Source organism: Purpureocillium takamizusanense, chromosome 2, assembly GCF_022605165.1.
Source record: "Purpureocillium takamizusanense chromosome 2, complete sequence".
Classification (NCBI taxonomy): Eukaryota; Fungi; Ascomycota; class Sordariomycetes; order Hypocreales; family Ophiocordycipitaceae; genus Purpureocillium; species Purpureocillium takamizusanense.
The window spans coordinates 3,732,598-3,757,135 of record NC_063069.1 but is presented as its reverse complement, the minus strand read 5'-3'; the positions used below and the strand labels follow the sequence as shown (position 1 = coordinate 3,757,135).

The 24,538-nt window shown below is 56.9% G+C and overlaps 9 protein-coding genes across 11 annotated transcripts; 3 read left to right on the top strand and 6 right to left on the bottom strand.

Annotated features, from left to right (window-relative positions):
• Positions 1-194: 194 nt before the first annotated feature.
• Positions 195-1,128, bottom strand: JDV02_002933 (uncharacterized protein; the record flags this gene model as incomplete). Its single annotated transcript, XM_047984013.1, has 2 exons — positions 840-1,128; positions 195-575 (listed from the first exon to the last, which is right to left on the bottom strand). Exons 1-2 carry the CDS (start codon positions 915-917, stop codon positions 195-197), a joined length of 459 nt encoding a protein of 152 aa, XP_047839985.1. The 5' UTR covers positions 918-1,128.
• A 1,633-nt stretch (positions 1,129-2,761) lies between these two features.
• On the top strand, positions 2,762-3,906 carry JDV02_002932 (uncharacterized protein). Of its 3 annotated transcripts, XM_047984012.1 has the most exons (3): positions 2,762-3,151; positions 3,276-3,515; positions 3,631-3,899. In XM_047984012.1, exons 1-3 carry the CDS (start codon positions 2,834-2,836, stop codon positions 3,751-3,753), a joined length of 681 nt encoding a protein of 226 aa, XP_047839984.1. In that variant the 5' UTR covers positions 2,762-2,833; the 3' UTR covers positions 3,754-3,899. The 3 variants fall into 3 exon arrangements, with proteins under 3 accessions (XP_047839984.1, XP_047839983.1, XP_047839982.1); XM_047984011.1 differs by lacking the exon at positions 2,762-3,151 and having other exon boundaries at positions 3,218-3,515; XM_047984010.1 differs by lacking the exon at positions 2,762-3,151 and having other exon boundaries at positions 3,218-3,906.
• A 262-nt stretch (positions 3,907-4,168) lies between these two features.
• JDV02_002931 (uncharacterized protein) lies at positions 4,169-4,689 on the bottom strand (the record flags this gene model as incomplete). The annotated part of the gene is made up of 2 exons (XM_047984009.1): positions 4,169-4,238; positions 4,322-4,689. The coding sequence occupies 2 exons, from the start codon at positions 4,687-4,689 to the stop codon at positions 4,169-4,171; spliced, it is 438 nt and encodes a 145-aa protein (XP_047839981.1).
• A 1,434-nt stretch (positions 4,690-6,123) lies between these two features.
• Positions 6,124-6,402, top strand: JDV02_002930 (uncharacterized protein; the record flags this gene model as incomplete). Its single annotated transcript, XM_047984008.1, has 1 exon — positions 6,124-6,402. One exon carries the CDS (start codon positions 6,124-6,126, stop codon positions 6,400-6,402), a length of 279 nt encoding a protein of 92 aa, XP_047839980.1.
• Positions 6,403-6,886: 484 nt separating this feature from the next.
• JDV02_002929 (uncharacterized protein) lies at positions 6,887-7,872 on the bottom strand (the record flags this gene model as incomplete). The annotated part of the gene is made up of 2 exons (XM_047984007.1): positions 6,887-7,431; positions 7,548-7,872. 2 exons carry the CDS (start codon positions 7,870-7,872, stop codon positions 6,887-6,889), a joined length of 870 nt encoding a protein of 289 aa, XP_047839979.1.
• Positions 7,873-11,017: 3,145 nt separating this feature from the next.
• JDV02_002927 (uncharacterized protein) lies at positions 11,018-14,377 on the bottom strand. Its single transcript, XM_047984005.1, has 3 exons — positions 13,754-14,377; positions 13,256-13,660; positions 11,018-13,168 (listed from the first exon to the last, which is right to left on the bottom strand). Exons 1-3 carry the CDS (start codon positions 14,204-14,206, stop codon positions 12,818-12,820), a joined length of 1,209 nt encoding a protein of 402 aa, XP_047839977.1. The 5' UTR covers positions 14,207-14,377; the 3' UTR covers positions 11,018-12,817.
• JDV02_002928 (uncharacterized protein) lies at positions 11,369-12,749 on the top strand (the record flags this gene model as incomplete). Its single annotated transcript, XM_047984006.1, has 1 exon — positions 11,369-12,749. The coding sequence occupies exon 1, from the start codon at positions 11,394-11,396 to the stop codon at positions 12,747-12,749; it is 1,356 nt and encodes a 451-aa protein (XP_047839978.1). The 5' UTR covers positions 11,369-11,393.
• A 2,403-nt stretch (positions 14,378-16,780) lies between the features above and the next one.
• JDV02_002926 (uncharacterized protein) lies at positions 16,781-17,449 on the bottom strand (the record flags this gene model as incomplete). The annotated part of the gene is made up of 1 exon (XM_047984004.1): positions 16,781-17,449. The coding sequence occupies one exon, from the start codon at positions 17,447-17,449 to the stop codon at positions 16,781-16,783; it is 669 nt and encodes a 222-aa protein (XP_047839976.1).
• A 4,532-nt stretch (positions 17,450-21,981) lies between these two features.
• On the bottom strand, positions 21,982-23,476 carry JDV02_002925 (uncharacterized protein). Its single transcript, XM_047984003.1, has one exon. The coding sequence runs from the start codon at positions 23,193-23,195 to the stop codon at positions 22,122-22,124; it is 1,074 nt and encodes a 357-aa protein (XP_047839975.1). The 5' UTR covers positions 23,196-23,476; the 3' UTR covers positions 21,982-22,121.
• Positions 23,477-24,538: the final 1,062 nt, after the last annotated feature.

Sequence of the window (24,538 nt, the reverse complement as noted above, 5' to 3'; positions counted from 1 at the left end):
GTTGTTGCCGTTGTCAACGTTGTCGTCGTTGGCATCATTGCCATTAACCATTACCATCACCTTAACGGTCACCAGCAGCAGCAGGAGTAGCAACCGGAGCCTGACCATGGGCCTTTGGCCTCCCCCCCCCCCCCCCCAACCTGCTCAGACCTCCCAACCATACCACTGCGACCAATTCCGCATCCTTGGCCCCATCAAGTGCGACCGTCGTCACCACCCCGACCGTCACGGTCCTCCCTCTCCCCTCCCGCCTCCTTCTCCTTCCCCTTCCCCTTCTCCCCCTCCTCATCTAGCCAGGGCGCCAGCGACATCGGAAGATCCGGAGCGGAGGCGGGCTCGTGGATGCACTGCCCGAACGACTCCATGTCAGAGTAAACCTTGCACCTCCCGCACTTGCTGTCCATGCACTCGCCGGAGTGGCGGCACATTTGCTGCGCGAGGCGGCAGTAGTAGGTGGCGTTGGTGCGCGGGTCGTTGTCGCGGCCACCGCCGTCGGCGTCGTCGTTGGCGCCGTGGTGCTTTGCTAGAGCTGGAGCTGGAGCTCGAGCTAGGGCGTTGGAGAGAGGGGAGGTGGACTGCGAGAAAAAAAAAGAGGGAGAGAGGGATGTTAGTGTAAGTTGATGTTTTTCTTTGGGTGTTGCTGAGATAAGATGGGATGGGTTTGATGTGCATTTTTCAGGGTAAAGGGCTAGGTGATGTAGTGATATGGGGATAGGGTGGGATAGGGGAGGAGAGGAGAGGATTGAGGACGAGAGGAGAAGGATGAGGAGCAGAAGGAGATGGAGGAGGAGGCGAAAAGGGGTCGTCAATAGAGGACGAGAAAGTCAGGGAAGTCTTACGGCCAAGGGAGAGAGGAGAAGGAAAAGGAGGGAGAGGAGCGGGAGGCCGAGGCAGACGTGGGCTGTTTTGGAGAGCATATTGACTGATGGCTTTTTGTTGAGAACACGGTGTTTGCGACGTGTTGTACTAGATGTGTTGTTGTAGAATGTGATGTTTGCTCTTCCTTTTGTTGTTCCTGTCCCCAGAAAGGAGAATTGAGGCTTGACAGCAGACTTCGATGCCAAAACGTCTTCACTAGTACGTCCGTCTCACGGGGCAGCAAGACTGGACACACGCATACACGCACGCGCGCGCAGAGGGTGTGGTTTATATACATGGGGCAGTTGAAGCGAGCCCGGAAGCACAAGGCAACATGTCGCGTGATGAATTACCTTGTTGCGGTCATCGACAGCTGCGGAGTCATGCGGGCGCAAAGTAAATCGTTATCTTATCCACACACGCGGCGAGTTCTCTTCCCGTTTGGGGATGGGGTTCTATGGCTATGATACGTGCGATGCTCACATGAAGAGATGCTGATCCGAGGAGTTAAAACAAAAGAGTTCATGTTGGCGGCGGAGGCGGCGAGGCCGATGGGGGACGGGGACGGGTGCACTCGGGTTGGATACGTGGATGTTTGAGTTGAGGGGAGCAGTAGCAGTAGCAGCAGGAGGAGGAGGCGGGCGATAAGGTTTGCTGTTATTGTTCTGGATTAGGAGAGAGGTCGTGTGAGGGGTTTGATTCCGCTTTATGACGGGAGTGGTCATGTGTATCTACGTCTGTTTTTTCATGGTATGATGGGGGGAGGGGCAATAGGGGAGGCATCGAGAGGGTCGTGATCAAAGTGAATAGGAGGCAGGACGGACGGGCGGTCGATAAGGTTTGCTCTTCTCTCAATTAGGCCGGGAGATCGCGTGAGGGGGGTTTACTTTCCTTGACTACCCACATGGTGGTCAACGTTGAGGTTTTCTTGATGTTGCGATGGGGACTGGATAGGAGCGAGGTGGGGACAGACGGCTGGCGGCTAGGAGAGACGGCAATGATAATTCGCATGCATGTGAACAGGCAGGCGCGAGTCTGTCAAACTTCTATCGTGGCGGCGCATGCGCCAGACGATACAGTAGGGAAATACTTGACGGTGAGCGACTGGAGTTGCGAGCGCCTCCAGCCGTAGCGTTGGTGGTTTGCGCGCGGTGCTGTCGAGCGATGCGACCAGCAACTTGCTGGTTCGGTCTGTCTGTCTGTCTATCTGTCTGCTGCCAGGCGGCTGTTGTGTGGACGTGCTTTAATGCGAAGGACGAGCGACAACCGCTTACACGTAGGAGGGACGAGTGAACCTGGCCCGCCTCTTGCTTCGGTGACAAGACGTGACAGAGCGCCTCGGCGTAGATTGTTTGGCGAATATGAGCAAAAGTTGAACGCTAGTAACTGGGCTTGAGTGCTAGCACGCGGATCAGATAGAACACATGCGGTGTGAGCGATTTGGGCGGTTGCTCGGCCGGGGTTGATGTTGATGGGTGTTGTTGGGTGGTTGCACTGAGCGTCTTGGGTTTACAAGAATTGAACGGAATAGGCCAGACCTCATCAATTAGGAAAGGCACGACTGCCATCAAGTTGTATTCTCACTCCAGTTCCTTGGCATGGAGAACTGGCTGCACATGATCACCTTGTCAAGCCTTGAACCGCTTTCCCTGCCTCGTCTACCGCTGAGAGCTACCCGTTGGAGATTGAGGTGCCATCCCTGCAAGTGCGCTCGATTAGTAGTTATACTGTCGCCCGGCGTGTATGTCCGGGTCGCGATGTGGCTGTGGCTGAGTGTGCGTAGCGCTGCCTGTGCAAAGGCGGCAACGATGGCAACCCCTGCAGATCGGCGCAGGTTTCGCCCTAGATCGATGGGCACACCCAGCGATGGTTGGCCTCGTCCCGTCGTTCCCAGGCAGACAGGGTCTTGGCAACGATCGAAGATGTTGAACGGTTGGAACCCCGAGTGCCTCGAGGGCCGCCGCCCCTAATAAGTATGACAACTCTAGTCCACGGCAGCGCGTCTAGTCGCACGACGACAACACGCCTGGATGCTGACCGACCTGACCGTCGCCAACAAGCATCCATCGACACAGCGACGCACACATACATGATGACGCCACACAGCGATGCCGCCAAAGAGCAGCCCGGCGCCTTTCGAGTCCTCGGCTTCCGCTCGCCGCATCAACGTCCACCAACATCACCACCACCACCACCCGTGGCGGCACGGCGGGCGCGCCGCGAGCGAGTCTTCGCGCCAGACTCGCTGGCGAACAAGGGCTTCGACCGCAAGCCGTGCCTCTTTGCCACCTTTGTAAGCCGACTTGCTCGCCACCGCATTGAAGCCCCCTCCCTCCCGCCCCCATCGCATTCTCGCCCACATGAGACAAATCACCAGACGGTCCGAAATATCTACTCATTCGAATCGTCGTCGGCAGGTGTTCTACTGTCTCGCGCTCATCGGGTATGCCGTGACGGTCCGCGTCCTGGCCGCGCCGGGGGACCTGGACTCCCGCAGCCTGGGGTACATTGACCGCGCGCAGGACATCGAGGCGTACTGCATCGTCACCTGCACGCTGCTCTTCTTTGCGTGGCTGGGGCCGCTTGCCGTGGTTCTGTTCCCCATGTCGGTGGCCGCGGTCGCGCTCTGCGTCGTGGAGGCGGTCCGACTGTCCAAGGTGAGTGAGCGTCACGCCTGTTCAAATACCGGAACCCTCCCTTCTCCTTCTTCTTCTTCTCCTTCATTTTCATCTGTCATCCTGGCAAGCCGTCAGCCCGGGCTCACCGTGGTAGATTGCGCATCGGCGAAACGAGTACATCATGCTCGCAGTGCTCGCCATCATGATGAGTCTCCCTGCGGCGCTGAGCGCAAGAGAGGGCTGGGTGTGGTGCGCGTGGCATATGAAAAGGAAGTGATGGGTACACAGGCAGCGAAATAGACCGGCGTTTTTATTACGGGCGACGGACATAGGATAAGTAACATGTTGAAACAGCACATAGCTGGCTGGTGTAGTACATTTGAGCCTCGGACCACAAACCAAATAAAATATCTATAGGACTAGTTGTATATGAAGTAAAAAGGGATTTAATTGAGGCTGAACTAAGATATTGGCGTATATTACAGCGCGCTAGTCTTATCTTATATTTATATAATAAAAATAGCTAGTGCGGTCTAGGGTGCGGATTGAACAAAAATTAGAATACCTTTGCCTATAGATTTTTTTTCTTTTACTAATAGCAAAGCCCTTAATTGAGCACCTTAAAGACAGGTATCGCTTCCGCTTTCCTATCCTCTATAGCCGTTCTATCTATAGTAGAAGCGGCGAGGAATTTAGCGTTGCGGCGTTTTCGGTCGACCGCTCAACCGCCCAGCCCTGAAGTATTCGATAGCAGTGTCTCGTCTAGGTTCTAGAGTTAGCCAATGTGTGTGCACCTGCGCGAACCAAACAACAACACGTCGGACGATGATGCATAGGATGCTTACGTGCTCGAGACGCAACCACACAATCGCCTGCAATCAGCCTCATGCTGTTGCGCGAGCTTGCTGTGCAAAACGTAACGCAGCTCTTTGCAGTGGGCGTGTTTCGAGTCCCGGCAGTAGATCGGAGCCTTCAAGTGCTTCGTCAATGGGCTCCCGCAGAGAATGATGAAGAAGTCTTCGTCCTCGCACTCGCTCCCGCTGTCGGACCACACCGTTGAGTAAACCTCGGAATCTCCGCTCGAGTACTCGGGGCTCTTGCCCCGGTGGGTGATTGCGGGCTGAGCGGCCGAATCCGATGGTGATGGATCGGCCAACGCCGAGCAGCCAAGGAGGCAGGCGGCCAAGAGCACGTTGAGGACGTGCATCTCCATGGATGTTTCAGAGGTCCCTCGCTGTGAGAAGGAAGCCAGCGCCGGGTAGTGCACCTCTGCGAGTATGTTGCCTTCCCCAGCCGTGTTGGCAATGGATGGCAAGGAGCAAGACGCAATCGCCCTTTGAGTGTCAGTTCGATGTTCGGTTGTCTGCTCCTAGGGCCGGAATTGTGAAAAGGATGATGGTTGGGAACTGGGAAGAGGGAGGCTATATGAGAGAGTGTATGTACGCGTGATTGCATTTAACATCGCATTGGCCACATTCAACCATCATTACGTCGATGCCTAATGCGTGATATTTACAGAACCGGATCCCGACGTGCCCAACTTCAACTCGCTTAGTAAATGACGATGACCCAGCACCCAGGCACTTGGGTATACCAGTGGAGCCCCTGAGTTATAGAGGCAAATAGAAGCGTAATACTTACTTGGTATATGACATGGGACTCGCACAGCCAGTGCCTGCTGACCTGCCCGGTATGACTTACGCAAGGGGAGGTGCATAGCATTATGTTTATGCCATCCTTGATGTCTTCGCGTGCCGATCCGTGCCCAAGAACCGTGTGTCCCAACGGTGTGGTGTGCAGGCCAGGCCGTTCCATGCGTTTCATTACCAAATCGTTGCGTTAGGGATGAAGATGTCCTCGGAGCGTTTCTACGAGACCAGGGTGCATTGCAGGTTCGCCGCCACCGCCGACGACTTTCCTCTGCACCTGGGAGCCAGGCGAATTGGATGCCACAAAGTAAAGCCGCCTGAGCAAGGTTGCGGCTCGATTAGCACGTGAGTTCAGCAGTACAGGGGAATACCTACGAAGAGCCGGCTCCTAGGCATTGAAGGCCTTACTTGCAAATGACATACCTTCCATGGTCCAAGGTGTTTGGCGTCTATTGCAAGGTCACCTGCCAAAGGCAGCAGCAGCACTGAGGTCTGGGCTGTACTGGTCGATTCTCCGTGTGCTCATGTCGTTGGCTGCTGTCTGGTTTCAGCCACGGCAGAGGCACCGAAGCGCATCTCTACAGCTTATGTTGCTGGGTTTTACGTTTTATGTCCGAGAAAGGAGAAAGCACCTTGGTCAGGGCACTCAGGTTGAGCATTACCAACTGCGCTCCCCCCACGCAATAAAACTGAGGGGTTACATATCGGTATTGGCCAGTGCGCGTTTCACGGTTTGCGAGAGGACAAGTGCTTTTCGTCTCTTAAAGAAACGTGACCAGAATTGTTTCAAGTTTAAGTAATTTCGATGAATACACCGCATACTGTGGCGTAATGTTTGGGTAACCCCTTTATAACTGGGCGCCTGAAATCTCGAAATGGTCCATCTATATAAGATCCGGGCCGTCTCCGGTGCTTCTTGCCCGAACGTGCATACTGGGCGCAACACAAACCACTTTGATATCGATATCTAGTCGACCTTTAGCAAACAAAAACTCACAATGCTTCCCGTCCAGCTTGCACTCGTCGGCCTCCTCAGCCTCGTCGCCGACGCGGCCAGCATCCCCATGAGTCCCCGGGCCGCCGTGTCCCCCAACCCGCTCAACGTCCTGGACCGCCGGGGCTTCTTCGTCCGGTGCCCTCACTCGGGCACGCCTACCTACTGCCTCCCTGCCTCGGCGTCCTGCAAAAAGGGCAAATACGTCACGAATGCGTTCAAGCAAACCGAGTGCACCACGACCTGGGCCTGCTTCTGCGACAACGATACCGTCGACTTCTAGGGCCGCAGCGACGGGGGGCATGCCGCACGAGACATGTTGGTGACGGACGTGCGAGCTCGGGATATGTATCGGGTCAAGGCACACGGATGGCGTCTGCTGGGGCTGCACGGAACCGCTCGAAACCTCGACCTGCAGGGCTCGCAAGTGCTGGGGATCACGGGTCAACTCTGCCGACGGGTCCCTCTGATGTACAACATTCTTTTTCTACTTGCTCCGGTACCATGCGCATCGTTAAAAAAATAAAAATAAAAATAAAAGGCGCGCCTCTCTCCGTGGCCGTTTGTTAGCTATGCCTCTTTCTTTTGACTTGCGACCGCAGTATGACCTTGACAGGCGAAAAGAGACGATTATTGAGCGAAACCGGACTTCATGTTTAGGGCCAGCGCCTGTTCGTGATGACAAACTCAAGGCAGGCATTGGATATGCTCCTAGCATGCCGGCGCAGCGTGGTTGTACAGTATCCAGCGTTGAAGTCGCAGCATCATCACCGCCGCTCATACCCCATCCCGTCTTCATCGTATACAAACAGCCGCAATATCGCTTTAGCCACCTCCACGCCGTCATGCTCGAGGTGCGCCGTCTCGGCAGCGCGGTCCGCGTGCTCCAGGTCCCGGATGCCGCCGCTGTCGACGCGCATCTGGATCTGGCGGCGCACCATGTCCTCGTCAAACGCCAGGTGCGCCTGCGTCGTGAAGAGGCGGTTCGGGATGTACAGCCCCTGGACGGGCGTGTGCTCGCTGCGACCCCAGCACGCGACCTCGGCGCCGGCGTCGTCGAGCATGCCGGCAGGCGCGGTGGCCGGCGTCGGCACGGCCATGACTTGGTCCTGGTGCATCTGGTGCAGGTGGATGTGTGGCGAGCGCGTCCGGAACAGCCGCTGGCCGGCGGGCGTGAGGTCGATGCGGCAGTGGCCGAGCTCCCAGTCGCCCGAGGGCGCGGGCGCGACGGTGGCGCCGAGGAGGCGGGCGAGCAGCTGGTGGCCGAAGCAGACGCCGGTGAAGTGGAAGTCGGGGCGCGTGAGCCAGAGTACTGAGTTCCCCGTGTCTCTCGGGTCAGCATAGCATAGAACAGTATAGCCTTGGGGGGGGGGGGATGTGGATCATGACCATCTAGAAAGACAGTAAGCGAGGCAACACGGCACATACCTTTGAGCAGGGCGAGCAGGTCGAGGATCCACGGGTTGTCGCCATAGGCATCGTACATGCTGCCGGTGATGAGCAAGCCATCGTGGTCGCGGAACTCGTCGGCGGTGGGGATGCGGCCGCCCTCCTCCTCGGTGACAACAAAGACCTGGTCCGTCTGGACGCCGAGCGGCGGGTGGTGCGCGCGGCCGGCCTTGCTGAAGTGGTGGTGCACGATGGCGCCGAAGGAGCCGCGCTCGCTCTCCGTGTCTGGGTGCGGCCGGTCCGTCTCGAGGACCATGAGGCGGACCGTGTGCGAGTCGAGTTCGGGCTCGTAGTGCTGGGCCATGATGTTTTTGTTGATGCACTGTTGACGCTGGGAAAGGTGCTGAGACGGTGATGCGTCCTCGATCGACTTTAAACAGCAGCAAGCAGCTTGATCATCCCCATCTGCCAGCCTGCCTGCCCCGGAAGCCAAGGCGCCACTGGCCAAGGACTGGACCAGCGTCAAAGGGTTCGATTCACTCTAGCGATCGTACCAAGCTCTAGCAATCGCCTTGACGTCAGCAGGTCTTGGTAGTCTGGGGCCGGTGGACCCGATGATGACGGCACCGGGGGCCCATGGTCGTGGCTAAGCTTACAAAATAAGGTTCCCAATGTCCAACGCCGTACCGGGCCCGGCCCCACACCCCCAGTCCCGAGCCATCGGCGCCGGGACCCGGGCGGCAGGCAAGGGCAGGGTACGGGAGTTTGTATGACGGCCGGGTGCATGGTTGTGGACGACGGGTGGGCTCGCTCGAGAAAAGATGGTCTCTGGCGTCAGACAGACAGCCAAAGTCGATGAGGCCAACGTCAAACCTCTCGGGTTGGCTGCCGTGATGGTGAGCTATACACGCCGGGCACTGCCCCCTCTGAACTATTGGCGGTAGGTGACCTTTGCAGGTCAGTGCATCTAGTCAAGCATCGGGATATATATAAGAGATACTTTACTCTTGGGTAAATTTAGGTGTAGAGTACCGATTGCTCGGATGTCCTGTTACTTGCCGCTTGGGTGCATTCGATCTCGCATCGCTGTTTGCTGGCTTGACTCTTGCTAAATTCATCTATTGGTCCCGGAAGTCATCAACGGTTCAAGACCTAGGGATGTACGAAGTAATGTACTGACGGGGATATCGTGGTCAGCGGGCTAATGACTGAACATGAACTCAGAAGTCGAGAAACGGATGAGCGACAAAGCTTGGAAACGACAGAAAGGCTCAACGATGGCAAGGCTCAACAATGGCCACGAAAGCATAGGGTATAGCAACTAACGACACACCAGACGGCCAGCTTGTCCACGTCGGACGTGTAGAGGATGGTCTCGACGACCTGACCGAGCGGAGGAGGAGGAGGGGGCATGGCGGGCGACGGCGAAGTGACCGAGTATGCACGCGTCAATCTTTCGTGTCTTTGATATGCAGGTGATGCTGATGACGAGAGGCGCGCTGCTGGTCTGCGGCGGGTAGGGATGCGAGATCGCGTCGTGAGGACTGCGCGATGAGCAGAGAGGAACTCGCGTGGCGCTGCGATGCGACGAGACTCGCCGACATGACCGAGACTAGACGACGGTGCTATTCTATTCTTATAGACGCTCCGGCGACATCGACTGCTTCTCCGTTGCTCGTTGCTCGGGTTCGGTGCTGTCGGAGGAGAGCTCGGAGGGCGCGCACGGCGAGGCCGCCTCCATGGCGGTGGTGGTGGTGGGAGACGATCGACGTCATGCTGACCCGCGACTCTGCGTACATGCAGGATGCATATATCCAGCATTTTACCCGACGATCCAATGACACTCGAGGTTTATTGGAAACATGAAAACACGGCACAGGCTCTTTATTTTCCCCATGGGAGCATGCTCAGCGAGGATGCTACAGCTGAGCTTATGGAGGGCTATCCTGATCCGTTGATCATGTGGCACGCAGAGCGCGAGTGTGTATGCACCACATTGCATGGAGCATCTAGTTACTTCTTCACCATGGCAGGATCAAACACGACTTGATGTCGCCGTCTCGTGCACGTACTTGAACTGTATTGGAGTGTGGCACCGCGCAACGGGCAGGCATCTAATATTGAACCGCAGCATCAACAGACCAGACATTGACGACTGTCGTTCCTGGAGCACATGTCAACGCCAGTCATGCTCTCTTCCCAGAATTGTTGCGCTTCCAGTCCGCTTCGTCCAGTCCCTTCCGTCTTCTAGCACACACCCCCATCCCCGCACATATTGCTACGCAACTACTCCGTAACTTACTTACCTGTGTGCCAAGTTCGTTGAGTAATAGTTTGTTATAATGTAGCAACGAGCCTAATGACAACTTAGTAGAAAACTTAATTTATTAGCAGCGGCCCCCCCTCCCCCAGATTGATCCGCCGCCGCCCGCTCTCACGGCCCGTCCTTTCCCCCGTGGGGTTTCGGTTTAGTATTGAATGCCGGCGCGCCTCATGCCTGCCTGCCTGCCTGCCCCATGCGTGCGTGCCCGTCTCTCTCTTTGCCACTCCAATGCCCACCCCCACCCCCCAACGATTAATCAATCCCACGCACACACACAACACCACAGACGACACTACACATGCACAGTCTACAGACACAAAAACGTTCGCCGTCTCCCCTAACCCGTTTCGGCAACGTCCCGCCAGCTAGCTAGCCAGCCACGCGGTTCTCGGAGACCCGAAGCGGGCAACATTAATCTCAGCTGCCTACGTGCGTCCCTACCGACCGAAGAATAATACTGATGCATCAACATAAACAGTGTCATCGGCCTACCTGCTTGGTCCCATCAATTCCTTCTCCCACCGCACGCACGGACGGACGATCGCAGCAAAAGTTCAATGCCAAGCCAGAACCAAAGGGCCATACCGAGGCAACCTGCGCTGAACTCAGCACCGACAAACGACTTCGCTTACACGTGCTTTCTGCTCCCTCACCATGCCTCTTTTTCTCTCTTTCGTCACTCCACTCTCCGTTCCTGCTCCTCTCGTCTTGTTTCTTCCCCGTTGCTTCTTTCCATATCGGTTCTCCTAGCTACCTGCCGCCCCCCTCCCCCTCTTTACATCACCTAACCTAACCTAATCCGTCGCCACCTCCCCAGAGTATGACAGCCAGCTAGCATCTGTCCCGGGGGGGAGAGACCGCTCGCCTCTTACACGCTCCGTATCAAGTACTGACATAGCGAACAAAGGAGAAAGCAGGTCGGTCAACGTCGGTCACCGGCCATGCATCTACCTCACCTTCCCTCACCCGGCAACAGCCACGTCTATGCCTACCTAGTTCCCTCTCCGCCTGAAAACTAATCAGCCCTGCTATTCCTCCCTGAGCCGCGCCACCGCCTATCCAGGCCCCCACACCCTCGCCCCTCAGTTCCCCGGAATTCGCCCGGCCATGCAGGGGCCGTTCATCTCAGCATTCGGGCCCTGCAACTGATCGCGGCCCCGCGTATGTGCCGGCTTCGTAACATTACGGGCTAGGCTGGTTTGGGGGGGAGGGTGGGAAAGGGCGTGTAAGTGAGCCTGGGGATGGGAGGAAAATGAAGGACGACGAAGGGACCGAAGAAAGTCGGTGATCCTAAGCACGGTTCATGCGGCGTCGTAGACGGAAGTACAGGCTCGAGAATGTGCGTGGCTCAAGTATTTAAACCTGCCTCCGCTCCTCCCGCAGTCCGCGTGGGGGATGAGACATGGTGATGGTTCTCCTCACGGCGGATACGTCAGGTCTTTGACAGTTCCCTTCTCGTCACCTCGTCTTTTGTCCCTCTACCCTTCGCCCTCGCTGGACGTGCTTCCTGCTGTACTTTCTTCAACAGGTTCCGTCTCCGCTTCCTACATAGCCCTCCTATCATGGTGGCCGTCCTCGCTCGCGCGGCAGTCTCCTTGGCACTGCTGGCCGTTGCCGCCGCGGCCCCGGCGCCGCTGGCTGACCGTGCTGTGCCGACGCTGCCCAGCAAGGACCCCTTCTACGGCGTGCCTGACGACATCGAGTCTGCGGCGCCGGGGACCATTCTCCGGCATCGCGAGCCGCCCAACGCGATCGCCACGTTCGGGCTGTTGCGGGTCAACCTCGAAGCCACGCACCAGCTACTATACCGCACGACCGACAACCTCGGCAAAGCCACGGCCACGGTCCTCACCGTCCTGATACCACACAATGCGGACAGGTCCAAGGTACTGTCGTACCAGGTCGCCACGGACGCGCCGTCCATCGACTGCGCCCCGTCGTACGCCTTCCAGCTCGAGTCGGCCACGGGCCCGCTGCTTGGGACCCTCGTCTCGCAGGTCGAGCTGCTGCTCATAGAGGCCATCCTCGAGCAGGGCTGGGTCGTCATCGTGCCCGACTTTCAGGGGCCACAGGGCGCGTTTCTCGCCAACGTGCTCGGCGGGAATGCCGTCCTAGACGGCATTCGCGCCGTCATCAACTCAGCAGACACGACGGGCATCCGCAAGCCGACCGTCACTATGTGGGGATACTCAGGTGGCTCCTTGCCCACCAACTGGGCGGCCGAGCTGCAGCCGACGTACGCGCCCGAGCTCAGCATTGCCGGTGCTGCCGTCGGCGGCACGGTACCCAACATCACCACTGTCGTCACGACCGTCAACAAGGGCCCCATTGCCGGCCTGATCCCTTCGGGAATTCTTGGCCTCTCCCTCCAGTACCCGGAGATCAAAGCCGTCGTTGACAAACACCTCAAGCCCGAGTACGTCGAACGGTTCCACAAGACGACGAAGCAGTGCGCCGTGGCCAGCATGGCCAACTTCCTATTCGCCGACGTGCTCCAGATGTTTGACGACAGGTCGCTCATCTATACGGACCCGACGGCGGTGCGCATCCTCGATGACAATGCGCTTGGCAAGGTGACGCCAAGCATCCCCCTTTACTGGTACAAGTCGGTGCTGGACGAAGACAGCCCCATATCGGACTCGGACGCTTTGGTGAGTAAGTACTGTGCGGAGGGCGCGTCGATTGAGTATGTCAGGGACCTCATGTCGGAGCACGGCAGCTGCGCCATTGTTGGCGCGCCCAAGGCGCTTTCGTGGCTCAAAGGCATCATGGACGGCCGGGTGCCGAGCCGGGGCTGCTCCAAGAAGACAACAGTGTCGACGCTGCTCGACCCGGCAACGTTTAAGATCCTGCCCAAGGCGCTGATTGAGCTGCTGTTGGACCTGCTAGGCAAACCGGTAGGGCCCCATCTTGTCTAAGTAGTACAAGCAGCCGCCGCATGTGGCGAGCGCGCAGGCGACGTGCGCATGCGCCAGATAGTGACGGCTCATTCGACGTACTTGCGCAAGGAGGGGAAGGCGTCGCGCCAGGGCGGGCCGAGGTGCCAGTAGCGAATATCGCTGATGATGGACTCGAACTCGGGGTTGAGCTGGATGTCGCCGACGGGGCTGCGGCAGAGCAGCTGCTTGTCGGCGGGCCAGCGCAGCTGGATGGAGCGAATGTAGAGGTCGACCGAGTGGCGCGAGTCGCGGTTCTGGTTGAGGCATAGGAAATCGCGCAGCCGCGGCCAGGGCATGTAGTCGATGGAGACGGGGTGGAGGATTGAGTTTTGGATGCGGCTGGGGCGAATCAGGTCGGGGACGTCGTTGAAGGACTCTGGGTTGGGGTACAGGCGCCACTGAAGGGGTCGCATTAGCTTGCATGCGGCATGCAACGTACTATAAGGTACCTAGGCTGGTGGGGGTTGCCAGAGGGGGATGCTTACGCGCAAGAGCCGATAGCACAAGAAATACAGGCCAAACATAGTCTCGGTGTTCTGGACCTCAAACTGGCGCAGGGTCGAGCCCATGATCATGGTCAGGGGGTTGTCGGTGATGGAGTGGAGCATGAGGTTGGCGAGGGAGGGATTCCGGGGGATGGAGATGGCAAAGTTGGGATCCTGGGAGAGGGCGATGTGGGCCTGGTAGAGGATCATGAAGCTCTTGAGCTCGAGGCAGTCGGTGCGGTCCGTGTGCTCGACGCCGCAGCGGCACTCGACGACGGCGGGGGGCGGTGGCGTGGAGCCCATGGATGAGGGCGAGGCCTGGGTGCTGAGGAACTGCGGGAAGCCGCCGCTAACGGGGGTGTCCATCATGGCCTTGAACCAGGGGTTGGAGAGGGCCTGCTCGGTCTGAGTCAGTCAACAAGTTGGTCAACTTGGTCGTCATCGAGGGCCATCCTCTTGTCTTTGGAGAGAGAGGGGGGAGGGGGTGTGGCTACGTACGTCGACGCCCGAGGATGTGGACGCGGACGATGAGCAGATGCCTGCCGCGTGCTGAGCACCGGCAGCACCAGCAGCAGCAGCAGAGGCGTCGCCCATGGAATCCGCTCGGGACGAGACCGAGGCGGGACCTCGACCAGCAGCAGCGACGGCGGCAGGGTCGGCGCGGCGGACAATGCGCAGCTGCGACAGCAAGTCGCCGACGCTGCTGCGCAGGAAGGAGACGTCGCGCTCAATGTTCTCGAGGCGCGTCTTGCTCTCGGCGCGGTTGACGCGGTGCTTGAGGCGGTCGGCCTTGCGCTTCTGGGCCATCTGGGCGTCGGTGCGGGCACGCTTAGCCGGGCGCGGGGTGGCGGCGGCGACGACGCTGGGGCTCCCGTGGCCGTGACCGTAGCCGGCCGTGGTCGTCGTGGGAGGAGAGCCGTCGGAGGGCGACTGCGACGTCTCGGGCGACATGGCGGGCGGCGACGCGGATCGCGAGGCCGGCGACGACGGAAACTGACGCCGTGGCCGCGTGGGATGACAGAGTCGGACAGAAGGAGAAGAAGGCGGGTGGCCGTCGGGGTGTGTTTGGTTGGTCGGGTCGACGTCGAACGAACGAATGAAGTTTGAGCGGGAGGAGTGGAAGACAAAAGCCCCCCCGCGGCAGGTAGTGGGTAGGGCAAGTCGCCAGCTATAAGGGCCTCAGGTGGTCTCCAGTGGCATGGAAGGCGCCCTCTGTCCGGCAGCGTCGTCAGCCCACCCACCCGGGGACGGGGACGGGAGTCGTCCGCTGCAGGAACCTTGGAAGCCCCCGCCTCCTCTTCAGGGCGCTAGCAGCACCTGTAGCCGGGGGTGCGGGGACCCCGGATCTGCCCGCTTCAGCGCGTGAGCACAGACTGGCGCAAACAATGCCAACAATGCCAACCTCTCCATCCCATGTCTTTCCTGCCTACCGACGAATCAACGAGCCAGCAGAGTCCCCCAGTTCATCCCCCCCCGCAGGCGGAGCCCGTCATGGGCGACCCTGGCAGCCGGGAGCACAGGGGGAGGATGTGTGTGAGTGAGTGTGTGTCTGTGTGTGTGTGTGTGTGGCACGCCGCAGCCGAGGCCAGAAGGACGGACAGCGTCGAGGAGGCTGGTGGCGGTTTGACGTCTTCGAGATGGCCCTCTAGGTACTACGCATAGAGAGTCCCATATCGTAAACGCGTAAATGACTTGGTACATGGGAGATGAGCTACATCGCTCGCCGTGAGGGGGGGGCAAAGAGAGAGAATCCATGGCGGCACGCGAGAGCCCTTCAACTCTGCCGGCCAAGTGTCTGCCCGTCGACGGAAAGCGTTTACATGCGTCTTTCACATGCTGCCGACGAGCCCCTCTCACCAAGCTAGGGGTAGTCAAACATGGAAGCGACGCGACCGCAGCCCGTTCTGTCCCGCTCGTCGTTCGTCCGCCACCTACATACCACCCACACATATTGTTTGAATTGAAGAAATGAGCAGGCCTGCTGCGCCCCAACAACCCAAACAAAGGAATGAGACGAAACGCGGCGATTGTAGGCGAGACGATGGCGCCTCTCGCGATGCTACCTCAAGTATCTCCCACGCCCATCCATCCCTGGATCGGGGCTTGCTGTGCGCGTTTGGCAACGGGGCAGCGTTACTACTATGCAGTCCGTACTTCGTACTCTTTGGAAGCAGCGGTCTCGGCGACGATCGTGCCGTGGCAGCCCGGCTCCCCACGCGGGGGATGAATCCACTGAATGCCCTGTTCTCCAGCGCCGTTTCTTACCTACCCGACCCGCTAAGCCGCCTCCGGAACCGCGACCGGGTGCCCCGTGCCCCCTCCCCCACCACCCGCTGAAGGATGGAACGGGCATCCATCAGTGGTGTGGCGCCTTGGTCGTCGGGCGCCCGCCGCGTCCCGTCGTCATCGTCATGGGCGCCACGCATCACCCGCCCGCGCACCGACCACTGTCATACTAGTGCTGCTGGCAACCTCAGCGATCCGGCTCGTGGTAACATGGCATAACCCGACTTGCGGTGGATTCACGAATCGGGGTCCCGGTTGACGGTCGGTCGGTCCTCTTTGGCGATTTCTCGCCGCCAAAGACGGAGAGCCGATCAGAACGTCGTGGCCCAACAAGGGTGTTTGTCTGTCTCCTTCCTGCCTCGTACATACATACATCCATACGTACGTACATTGCCGTATCGGTACGACCTGACTATGTTTGTCTCTGAAACGCCGCCTTGCCCCGATCCTCTCTTCCCGCGCCTCTTCCGCCGTTGTGGCGTTGCTAGTTGGCCGTCCAGAGTTGTCTTCCAAACTGGTAACATCATCGTCATCATCTTTGATCTAAAATCTGTGGGATTTCCGCTCGGTTCCATCTGTCAACGTGTCTGCCACGTGCCCGCCGTCCCCGTCGTCTGACAGCATGAAACGCTAGCCCCTGAGTTCGAAAATCCCCCACGGCCGATCCTTCAAATGCGCCATAAGCATTTTCTGGCGCCCTCCGTGTGGTGCCTCTCGGTGCTTGGCACGCATCTCCTATGTATCTTAACCGCGGCCGTGGTTCAGAAACGTGAGGCCTTTTCGGGCACACAGGTGTTAGCATGTGAGGCGCCTTGAACGTTCGACGTGAACAGAGGTGTAAACTGGATCACGCAAACCGTCCCTGAGCACGCAAATCGCGAGGAAGAATCAACTTATTTCAATTTATAAATAGAGTGTATCATTTGATTTAATGTTATGACTTTCGTTGGCTTACCAGGTCCATTCTTGCTGGAGGTTATCCAGCGGATCAGACATGGAGCAGCAGACAGTGAATGCATCTTCTAAGACAAGTCTTCAGCGAGATATCAGTGAAGATTCATTCATGTTAATGAAGCCGATATTGAACCCTCGATCCCTGCCTCACGCGCTCGCCGCATATGCCAACCTGCTCCGATCCAGCCCATCCAGCCCGCAGAGAGAAGCGCTTTCAGAATGCGCGTCTCCCAGACCCAGTCCATCGCACCAGGGCGAGCCCGTCCGCTTTGATGCCCAGCCTCATCATTCCTCCAAGTACATGGCCTGTTGCATCCACGTGAGCGCATCCATATACCACCCATGCACCTTTTTCTTGCTGTAAAAATCGTCGGCGGTGTACCTTCCGGCCTGGTCGACCATCTTCAAAATCTCCCTGGCAACTTCCGGTACCGTGGCAGCCTGAATCGCCTCCTTCGCCGCCTCTACTTCCCGGTCCGCGTTGCTCTTGTCGAGCGTCCGCTCCGCCATTCGCTGCTTGGACTCCCTGATCCGCTTTGCGCGGGCAGCAAAGTCCTCGTCTCCTCCCCCTTCCAGTCTGGGCCTCTGGGCTCTCTGCCACGCGCCGAGCCAACTCTGGTAATATTTCGCAATATACTGATTCGCACGAGAGAGACTCGCGGCAGCCGTCTTGTAAGCCTCCTCGTCGATGATGCCGGGGACGGTGGCAGCCATATTGAGGCCGCGATCCGCAGCACAGGCTTGACCGCTCGCGTACGTCTCGTTGTTGTCTTTGTAGTGCCCGAATGCGCAGAACATGAACGTGCCGAAGCAGGGTTCGATCAACGCCGTGGAGATGGCGCTACAGCTCCCCATGGAAGGCTCGTATGCCATCTTGGTTGCGGGCAAGGTCTTGTCCAACACATAGGCGCCGGCGAGGCTGGCCAGCGCCGCAACGACAATGGGGAGTCTCATCTTGATGCGATTTCAGGGTGCAAATGATATTCAGGGCGGGTTGTCTCTTGTGTTGGCTAACACTACTCGAGGCGGACGTTCGGCGCCTTCTTATGTGTTTCGGCTTCGCCTTCCCCGTTCGCTGACGAACGACAAAGTTTTATCGTAAGTGAACCCCCCCCCAACGCCGTGCCTGCCACGTAAGCGTATCGTGAGAAAGCGATCAAGGCAGCGCCTGCATCATGGACATCCTTGACCTGGTCTTAATACTTCAATTATAGCTCGACATAACTGACGATCTCATTGCAACATGCAATCTGTGATCTAGCTAGAAACGTACTATGTACCTGGCTCCGCTTCATGGTTTTAAGGCGGCCTTGAGACCGCGGGCCGGCAACGCGTATCAACGCCGTATTTTGTAGTGTCCGGTACTCCTACAGCGTGCCGTATGCTAAGGCGGCAGTCTGCGGGCGGTTCATGAGGTTGCAATGCGTCCCCAGCAACCTCGTGAAAGTCGGCCAGCAAGTGCAGACTGGAGTCTACGAGCCTTGTCCTCGGGCGTTGCTGCGAGAGGTTTGACAACGAGAGGACCTAATTTGAGCGTGAGACTGCATTGCGGGCAACGGAGAGCCATAACTCGGTTACCTGTGCTAGATGGCTTGAATCTTCGGTTTTGGCCTCGACGGCGCAGTTATGCGCCGGAACACTGTAGCGCGGTGTAGGTGTAATATCATTTTCTACATCGCTTGTCTCCGTAGCCTGTCCTCAGCCAAGCGTGGAACACGGATGATGGACCGTCATTCCGCCCGGCGAACTCTATTCGCTGCGACGTTCCTGGATGTGATGGACAAGGGCCAGGTTCCGTTTCTGTCGTCAATTTTGGTCCCAAAGCTGCGCTCAGCGCGAGGCGCTCTATGTTGACATAGTGAATTGTATACTAGAAAGGATTTATGTGGTTCCCGCGAAGGGGACGAAGCGCCCTCCGAGCACTGGCTAAGATCTTGGCTTGGGTCAGGATGGTAGTCTTTGTACAACCGGACAGACTCCGAAACCGCTTCAGACTTGCAGCATAGGCTTCTGTCTTCGCGTTGATCCTTCCAGTTTTGAGTTTGACAGAGAAACATTGATGTACTTGGCACCCATCAGCGTCTTTCATTGCGGCAATATTTCCGGCTTCTCGAAGCATACGGCGATGCTTATGGATTTTTTTTCTATCGCCATGCCCCGGTATGCAGCAGTGCTAGCACCAAAACAAAGTTGTTTTTCAGGTGCCTACCGCCCTCCCGTTGGTCTGAGCCACCCTCAGTCACGGATATCGTCATCCGGAAGTCTCAATCTTAAACCAAGCTTCGAACTATTCTTATATTCGAGGATAGATTCTCCGTCAGCTTCCTTTCTAGCAGCAACAAGCCATGTTAGAGTAGAACTCATGGGCAGCCATGACGCTTGATGCACTCTCTGCCATGATGGGGTTCAGTCACACCACGGGCGGCAAACGCAAGAGTATTGCTCCGATAAACTCTTATTAGCCGTTTTATCTTTTCATGTGCTCCAAAGCTTTCCATTGCATTTCGGCTTGTGGCGTGACTATGTTGTGGAGCGCCACCCATGTCAACTTCGTAGTACAACATGCAAAGAATTGAGTTGAGGTGTGGGTTACATCCATGCTTTCGCTTTGGGATGCTTCCTGCATGCTGATGCTTTGTCCATGGGCTGCTCAAACGCAACGGAGCATGGCACGACTAAGTTTTCTATAACTACAGTGCAGCACTGCAGGTCTTTTGTCGTGGCCTTGTGGGTCAAGTTGACAACCCTGTCAATCTTGTCTCTCCTTGTGGCCCAGATGAAGCGAGCAATTGACTGGCTTTGCTGGGTCGCTGAGTGGCGTTGTCAATATAGGCAGATTAGCAACGAACTCAAAAGTGGTACTTGTGTGGGATTAGGCATTGGGCATTCTATTTACGAGAACTGTGCCCCCTTCTGCATTGGTGCCGATGACTGAGCGCCTGACAAGTTTTGTAGACAGGGATGTCGGTCTGCGTCAGCCGACATATCAATGATGGGAAGCGTGTCTGGATGAGAGCTAGTAGATATACCAAGAATGCGTCCGTCGGTCTTCTGGCCGCGAGCAAAACCAGGGCTCTCAAGTGCGCCAAAGGCGGCGATTTCCGGCAGTGCCTGCCGCGGCCGGGTTTATAAACTTCCTTGGAAAACTCCGTTGAAACACTGCGACCCACATGCACCTAATGGTGTTCCAATTTCAATGACATTTTCCTATTTTCAGCAGGTCAACGACGGCCGTTTCCGTTTCCGAACTATTCGACACGGAGTACCCAGCCGGTATTGACAACTGGCTTGTGCACTACTGAAAATTTCGGAGCCAGCGCGCCCTGCTTGCGTGTTGTTCTAATTCGCTTGCTTCAGTAACCACATTAGCCGGGCGATGGGGAAACAGACCCTGCAGACTCTACTGTTGGAGCATTGAAGCTTCATACAAAGGCTAGACCTTGCTTGCACCTTTCCTGTATCCGTTCTGGTACCATGAACAGTTATTCGTTTCCATCCAGAAAACCTTTAGCTAGACTATTATGCGGCCTGCGATGCCTTTTTCGTAGATTGCTGCTCAAGATAGTTGTACTTATACGTGCTTGGATAGAACGTTCAAAAGCTTTATGCCCACGTGATGCTGATTCACCCTAGCAATGGAGCAGCAACTGACCGAACGGCTACGCTGGCAATGCAGTTGGGCTGCAGCTCTGTAAGTGTCGAAAAGTTTGCTTTCGGCATGGTCATGTATGCAAGTGTCGTTGCTCTATAATTCCGTAAAAGAGCTGTCTCACAGCCCACATATCAACTAATGTACCATTGTCTCCAGACCCCAGTGCTCTAATCGCCGAGGGGCAAAATCATGTAAACTATCCATCGCAACATGGGCCGCACTTTGTTTCGCAAAGCAGAGAGACTTTATTCATAGTGCACGATTGGTCATTTTTTGACCTAAGACAATATGGCCAACAGTGCACACGCCACACATGTGTAATATATTGCGCTCGTGTCGAGGCTTGATAGCGAATGAGTTCGCCCGGGTGATATGGCTCAACTTTTTAATGAAACTGCGGAGATACGCAGACCACGGGCGGACGCGCGGACGCGCGGCTGCTCGCAGGCTCATCTATGCTTTAGTATGTCCGAGCCGTTGCGTATTGATGGTCTACGTTGTGTGATGTTGCAGCGCGCTGGCGGATCGACACGCGACCTGTCCTCTTTCGCACAGGCCAGTTGAATGGGTGTGACGACGACTGCTACGTAATTTCTTTTCTACAACGAATCCTGGGTTCTAGTCATGATCTGTGTCGGTACTCTAAGCTGAGTCATGGGTTTGGTTCACTTCCGCTTTCCATAAATTCGATGGAGTTCTCAACCCACGTTCAACTTAAGCGGCACCAATCTTCGTTTATCAGACGTTGGCTTCAGGACTTTCGCGCAGCCAACGTTCACTGTCACTCATAAGCAATCGACCCCCCCCCCTCTCATGAGGACCAGCCTTGCCAGCCAGTGGTTGCTTCTTACATGAAAATAATTGTCCACGTATATTCTCTTGTTTTCTTTTTTTCAGCATTCGGTCTTGGACTGGACCCCAACCTTCTCAACAGCGATGAGGTCACTTCATATTCCGGGCGAAGAATCCGCGGCAAAGAACATTTTCCTCCCGAAACATTTCCGTGGGACAGAGAGGCGACAGGCTTTGTGCATGAAGGGGTAATTGTAGCACTCATTGTACAGATCTCGCCTTTCTAATCTGAGCTCGAGCAGCATTGTAGCTCTCACAAGCAGCTCTGCACGTACACGGGTCCCGGATGGGGACCCGGGAAAAAGCACTGGTCGTGGGACAGAGTGTCACGCGTCTGCAGGTTGACGTTGTCTTTATCCATGGCGGATGCGCCGGTTGGTGTCCCATGAAGTGGGAGCATTAATACGTGCTGACATGGATCCCCTGCAGTGCACGATGAACACCAACACTTGCAGATGTCGGGTAGGTACGAGGGGCTGCGATTGCACATGACACCGGATCTGAGATCTTGAATGTGCAGTCATGAGCAGATCGCGAAGCACATCAACACCCACTACAACCGTCTTTTGCGTAGGGAGACACTTTGCCTTGCCAGCACGAAAATGGTCATTTCTAAAGGCAAAGGCACCTTGTCTTTTTCGTTGCAGCGCGAATTGCACATTAATGCAGGAGGAGCCTATGCCACCAGACATTGGCCGGGTTGCCGCCAGCAGAGCGCGATGCGGCTTCTGGCGAGCGTCGTCTCTGCTTATAAAATGTCTGAGATGGAGATTCTCAGTCTATGGAAGATGAAGAGCTTTTCCGGCAAAGAGGCATGTATTCTGAAGGAAATGGTTGCACCACTTGAACGTGGCGGATCGAACGCTGCGGATGGAGGGAGCCTGGCTTCGTGTTGGAGTGGTAGATTAGGAGCGCAGTGCGAATGGAGGATGCCCTACAACGTTTTGGCTTCTAACGTGCTTTACCCAACCTCAGGTACTCCTTGCAACATGTCAGGCACTTGGCTATGTCGCCACTTGTATAAACGCGCGTCTATAATTTATCTACATGGCTTGGTGGCCCGTAGCCGATCGTAACGTAATGTACGACTGAGGTAGGTCGTTTGCGTATGTGGCTAGTAAACTATTGATCCACCATGGAGAGGTAATTGACAGCCTTGGTGGACGCGCCCGGAACTCTTGCCAGATGCGCAGTGCTCTCCACGTACGCCCTTTCCAGTTTCGCTGCAAGAGTCCGGGTGATGGGCATGTTGGGCACCATATCCGGCCTCAGGATCTGTGTCATGATCTGGGCCCATTCCCAGGGCTTCGCCTCGCCGCCAGGCTTGCTGTTGAAGTACTCCCAACCGAAGATGCCGCCAATGCGATGGTGTAGCTTATCGCGTAGCGTCACGATGGTGGCATTGAGCTTTTCGTAAGGGGTATAGCCATATCCGTTTGCGGGCGATGTCAGTTGCCCCACGACAACCTTGTACGGCTTCCATCCAGAGTTGACGATGCGGAGGTAGTCGTTGGGCGTGGACATGCTGCCGAAGCCCGAGTAGAACTGGGCGTTGTACCAGTCGATGTTGCGGCCCAACCCGCTCTCGAGAGTCGTGTAGTTGAGATCGCCAAACCCGTCTGGCCCAGTGAGCGAGGAGGCGACGGGTGCCATGGTGATGATGAAGTCGTTGCCAAAGTCCTTGTGCAGTCTCTCGATGAGGCGATATGCGCCCCCTTGGCTCATGGGCTCCTCAATGTCTAGGTCTATGCCCTGGAGCTGGAACTGGCGGATCACGTCCCTGAGCTGTCCGTAGTAGTGTTCGAAAGTCGTAACATTTCCGTCTAGGGTGTCCGTGGTGAAGGACCCAGCCGCGGCGCCGCCGACCATGCCCATGATCTTGACGCCGGCGTCCTTCATGATGAGGGTTTCGTTCCATAGCGTGAGGAAGCGTGGATGCGACGGGGGGTAGTCATTCAAGTGTATTACACCGCCGGCATTAATGTGGAATGAGCAGATGTACAGGTGTGACATGGCGATGCCCTTTTCCTTGACCAGCGGCAGCATGGAGATGGGCAGCCCGTTCTTGTCGTGTGTCGTCTGGAAGTAGAGAATCAGGCGAGGGTTCCACGTTGAGCTCGTAGCCGGCACCTCGGATGCCGGGAGAGCGGCCGCCAGACCGGCCAAGACGGACGTGAAGAGTGTAAGCCACAGCATGATGGCGGCAACTCTCGATGATGAACTTGCTACTAAGTTAGCTGATACAAGGACTACACGAAAATCGAGCGTCCACGGCCTCAATGTTATAGCTCTCCCTCTCCCTGGTGTCGGCCTCCCTCCAGTCACCGGCGCCAACGCCGGCTAACTCAGCCGGACCATGGCGCGAGCCGGGCACTGAGACACTCATGGCTCCATGTTGCCTTCGCCTCTCTCTTGGCTCTCGAGAAATGATTCCTTCCACCGCAGACGTTGCAGAAGCCCCAACTGCTACTACCACCGTTATGCAAGTTGGACCCTTAGATGACCGTACTATTGGCATACTATATAAAGCAGGGGTGGCGCAGGGAGTGGTGGTGTTCAGTGCAAGCATGCTGTGAGCTGCCGTCGTGTTGATGCAGATGGATGGCATGGAGAAACCGCCCCGGCAGGTCTAGAACATGAGTGCAGACGTGAGCGGATTCGCAACCATGCGCGTCTCGTGGCGGGGGCCGCGATTCCCAAGTGAGACAAATGCAAGGCACCACCCGACACCTCGGACCAGAGGGACGGTCATTGGCACGAGCAGATGTGGAAGGTTGCACTCCTTGGGTTGCGTTCTCGCAGCGTCAGGTTGGCCACATGGTGCATGTGGGATGGACGAGGTAAGCTGACTGACTGCTCACACGTCAGTCCATTGTTCGCATCGTCAGACCCTCACCGCGACATACACACACAATGCCTTGACGCAGTTGAGCGCGGCTAAGGAGTCATCCGTCCACCCACCCCCTCCTCCGAGAATAGTGTGGTTCAATCCGCATGCACGATCCTGACCACCCCCGTCTGGTCCACGTGTGGCGTCGCGTGGGCGTGGGCTTTATGCTGGCATGTCAACCGAGTTGTCTCCGTTGCTGCTGCTGCTTCTCGGCCGCACGGCGCCGCCCACAGCCATCTTCAACACATTACGGGTCGCAACGTGTCCAGTTGGCCCCGTACATGTAGGATGCCAAGTCTGCCTTGGAGGCCGTCACCGGTGCCGAGGCTACGTCCAATAATGCAACATTAGATTGCCAGCTTCCTCAGCTCAAGGAAGACGAGGCATTTTACTTGTCAAGGCTTGCGGCACGCCAAGTCCGTTTGGAGCTGGGCGCGCTTGAACATGAAGGCGAGATGTGACGCTTCTTGGGAGAAATCTCAAATACTCCTGTCCTATCCTGCTCTGAGCTGAGCCTTGCGCCAGCCCCTGCTTGCCTTGCACACTTTCGCTATCCCGCCCGGAAAGTACTGTACTTACAGGCCATAACTACCTCAAGGCTTGCATTGAATCTGCTGTAACTACGATGAAGATGCCTCGGCCCGGGCCG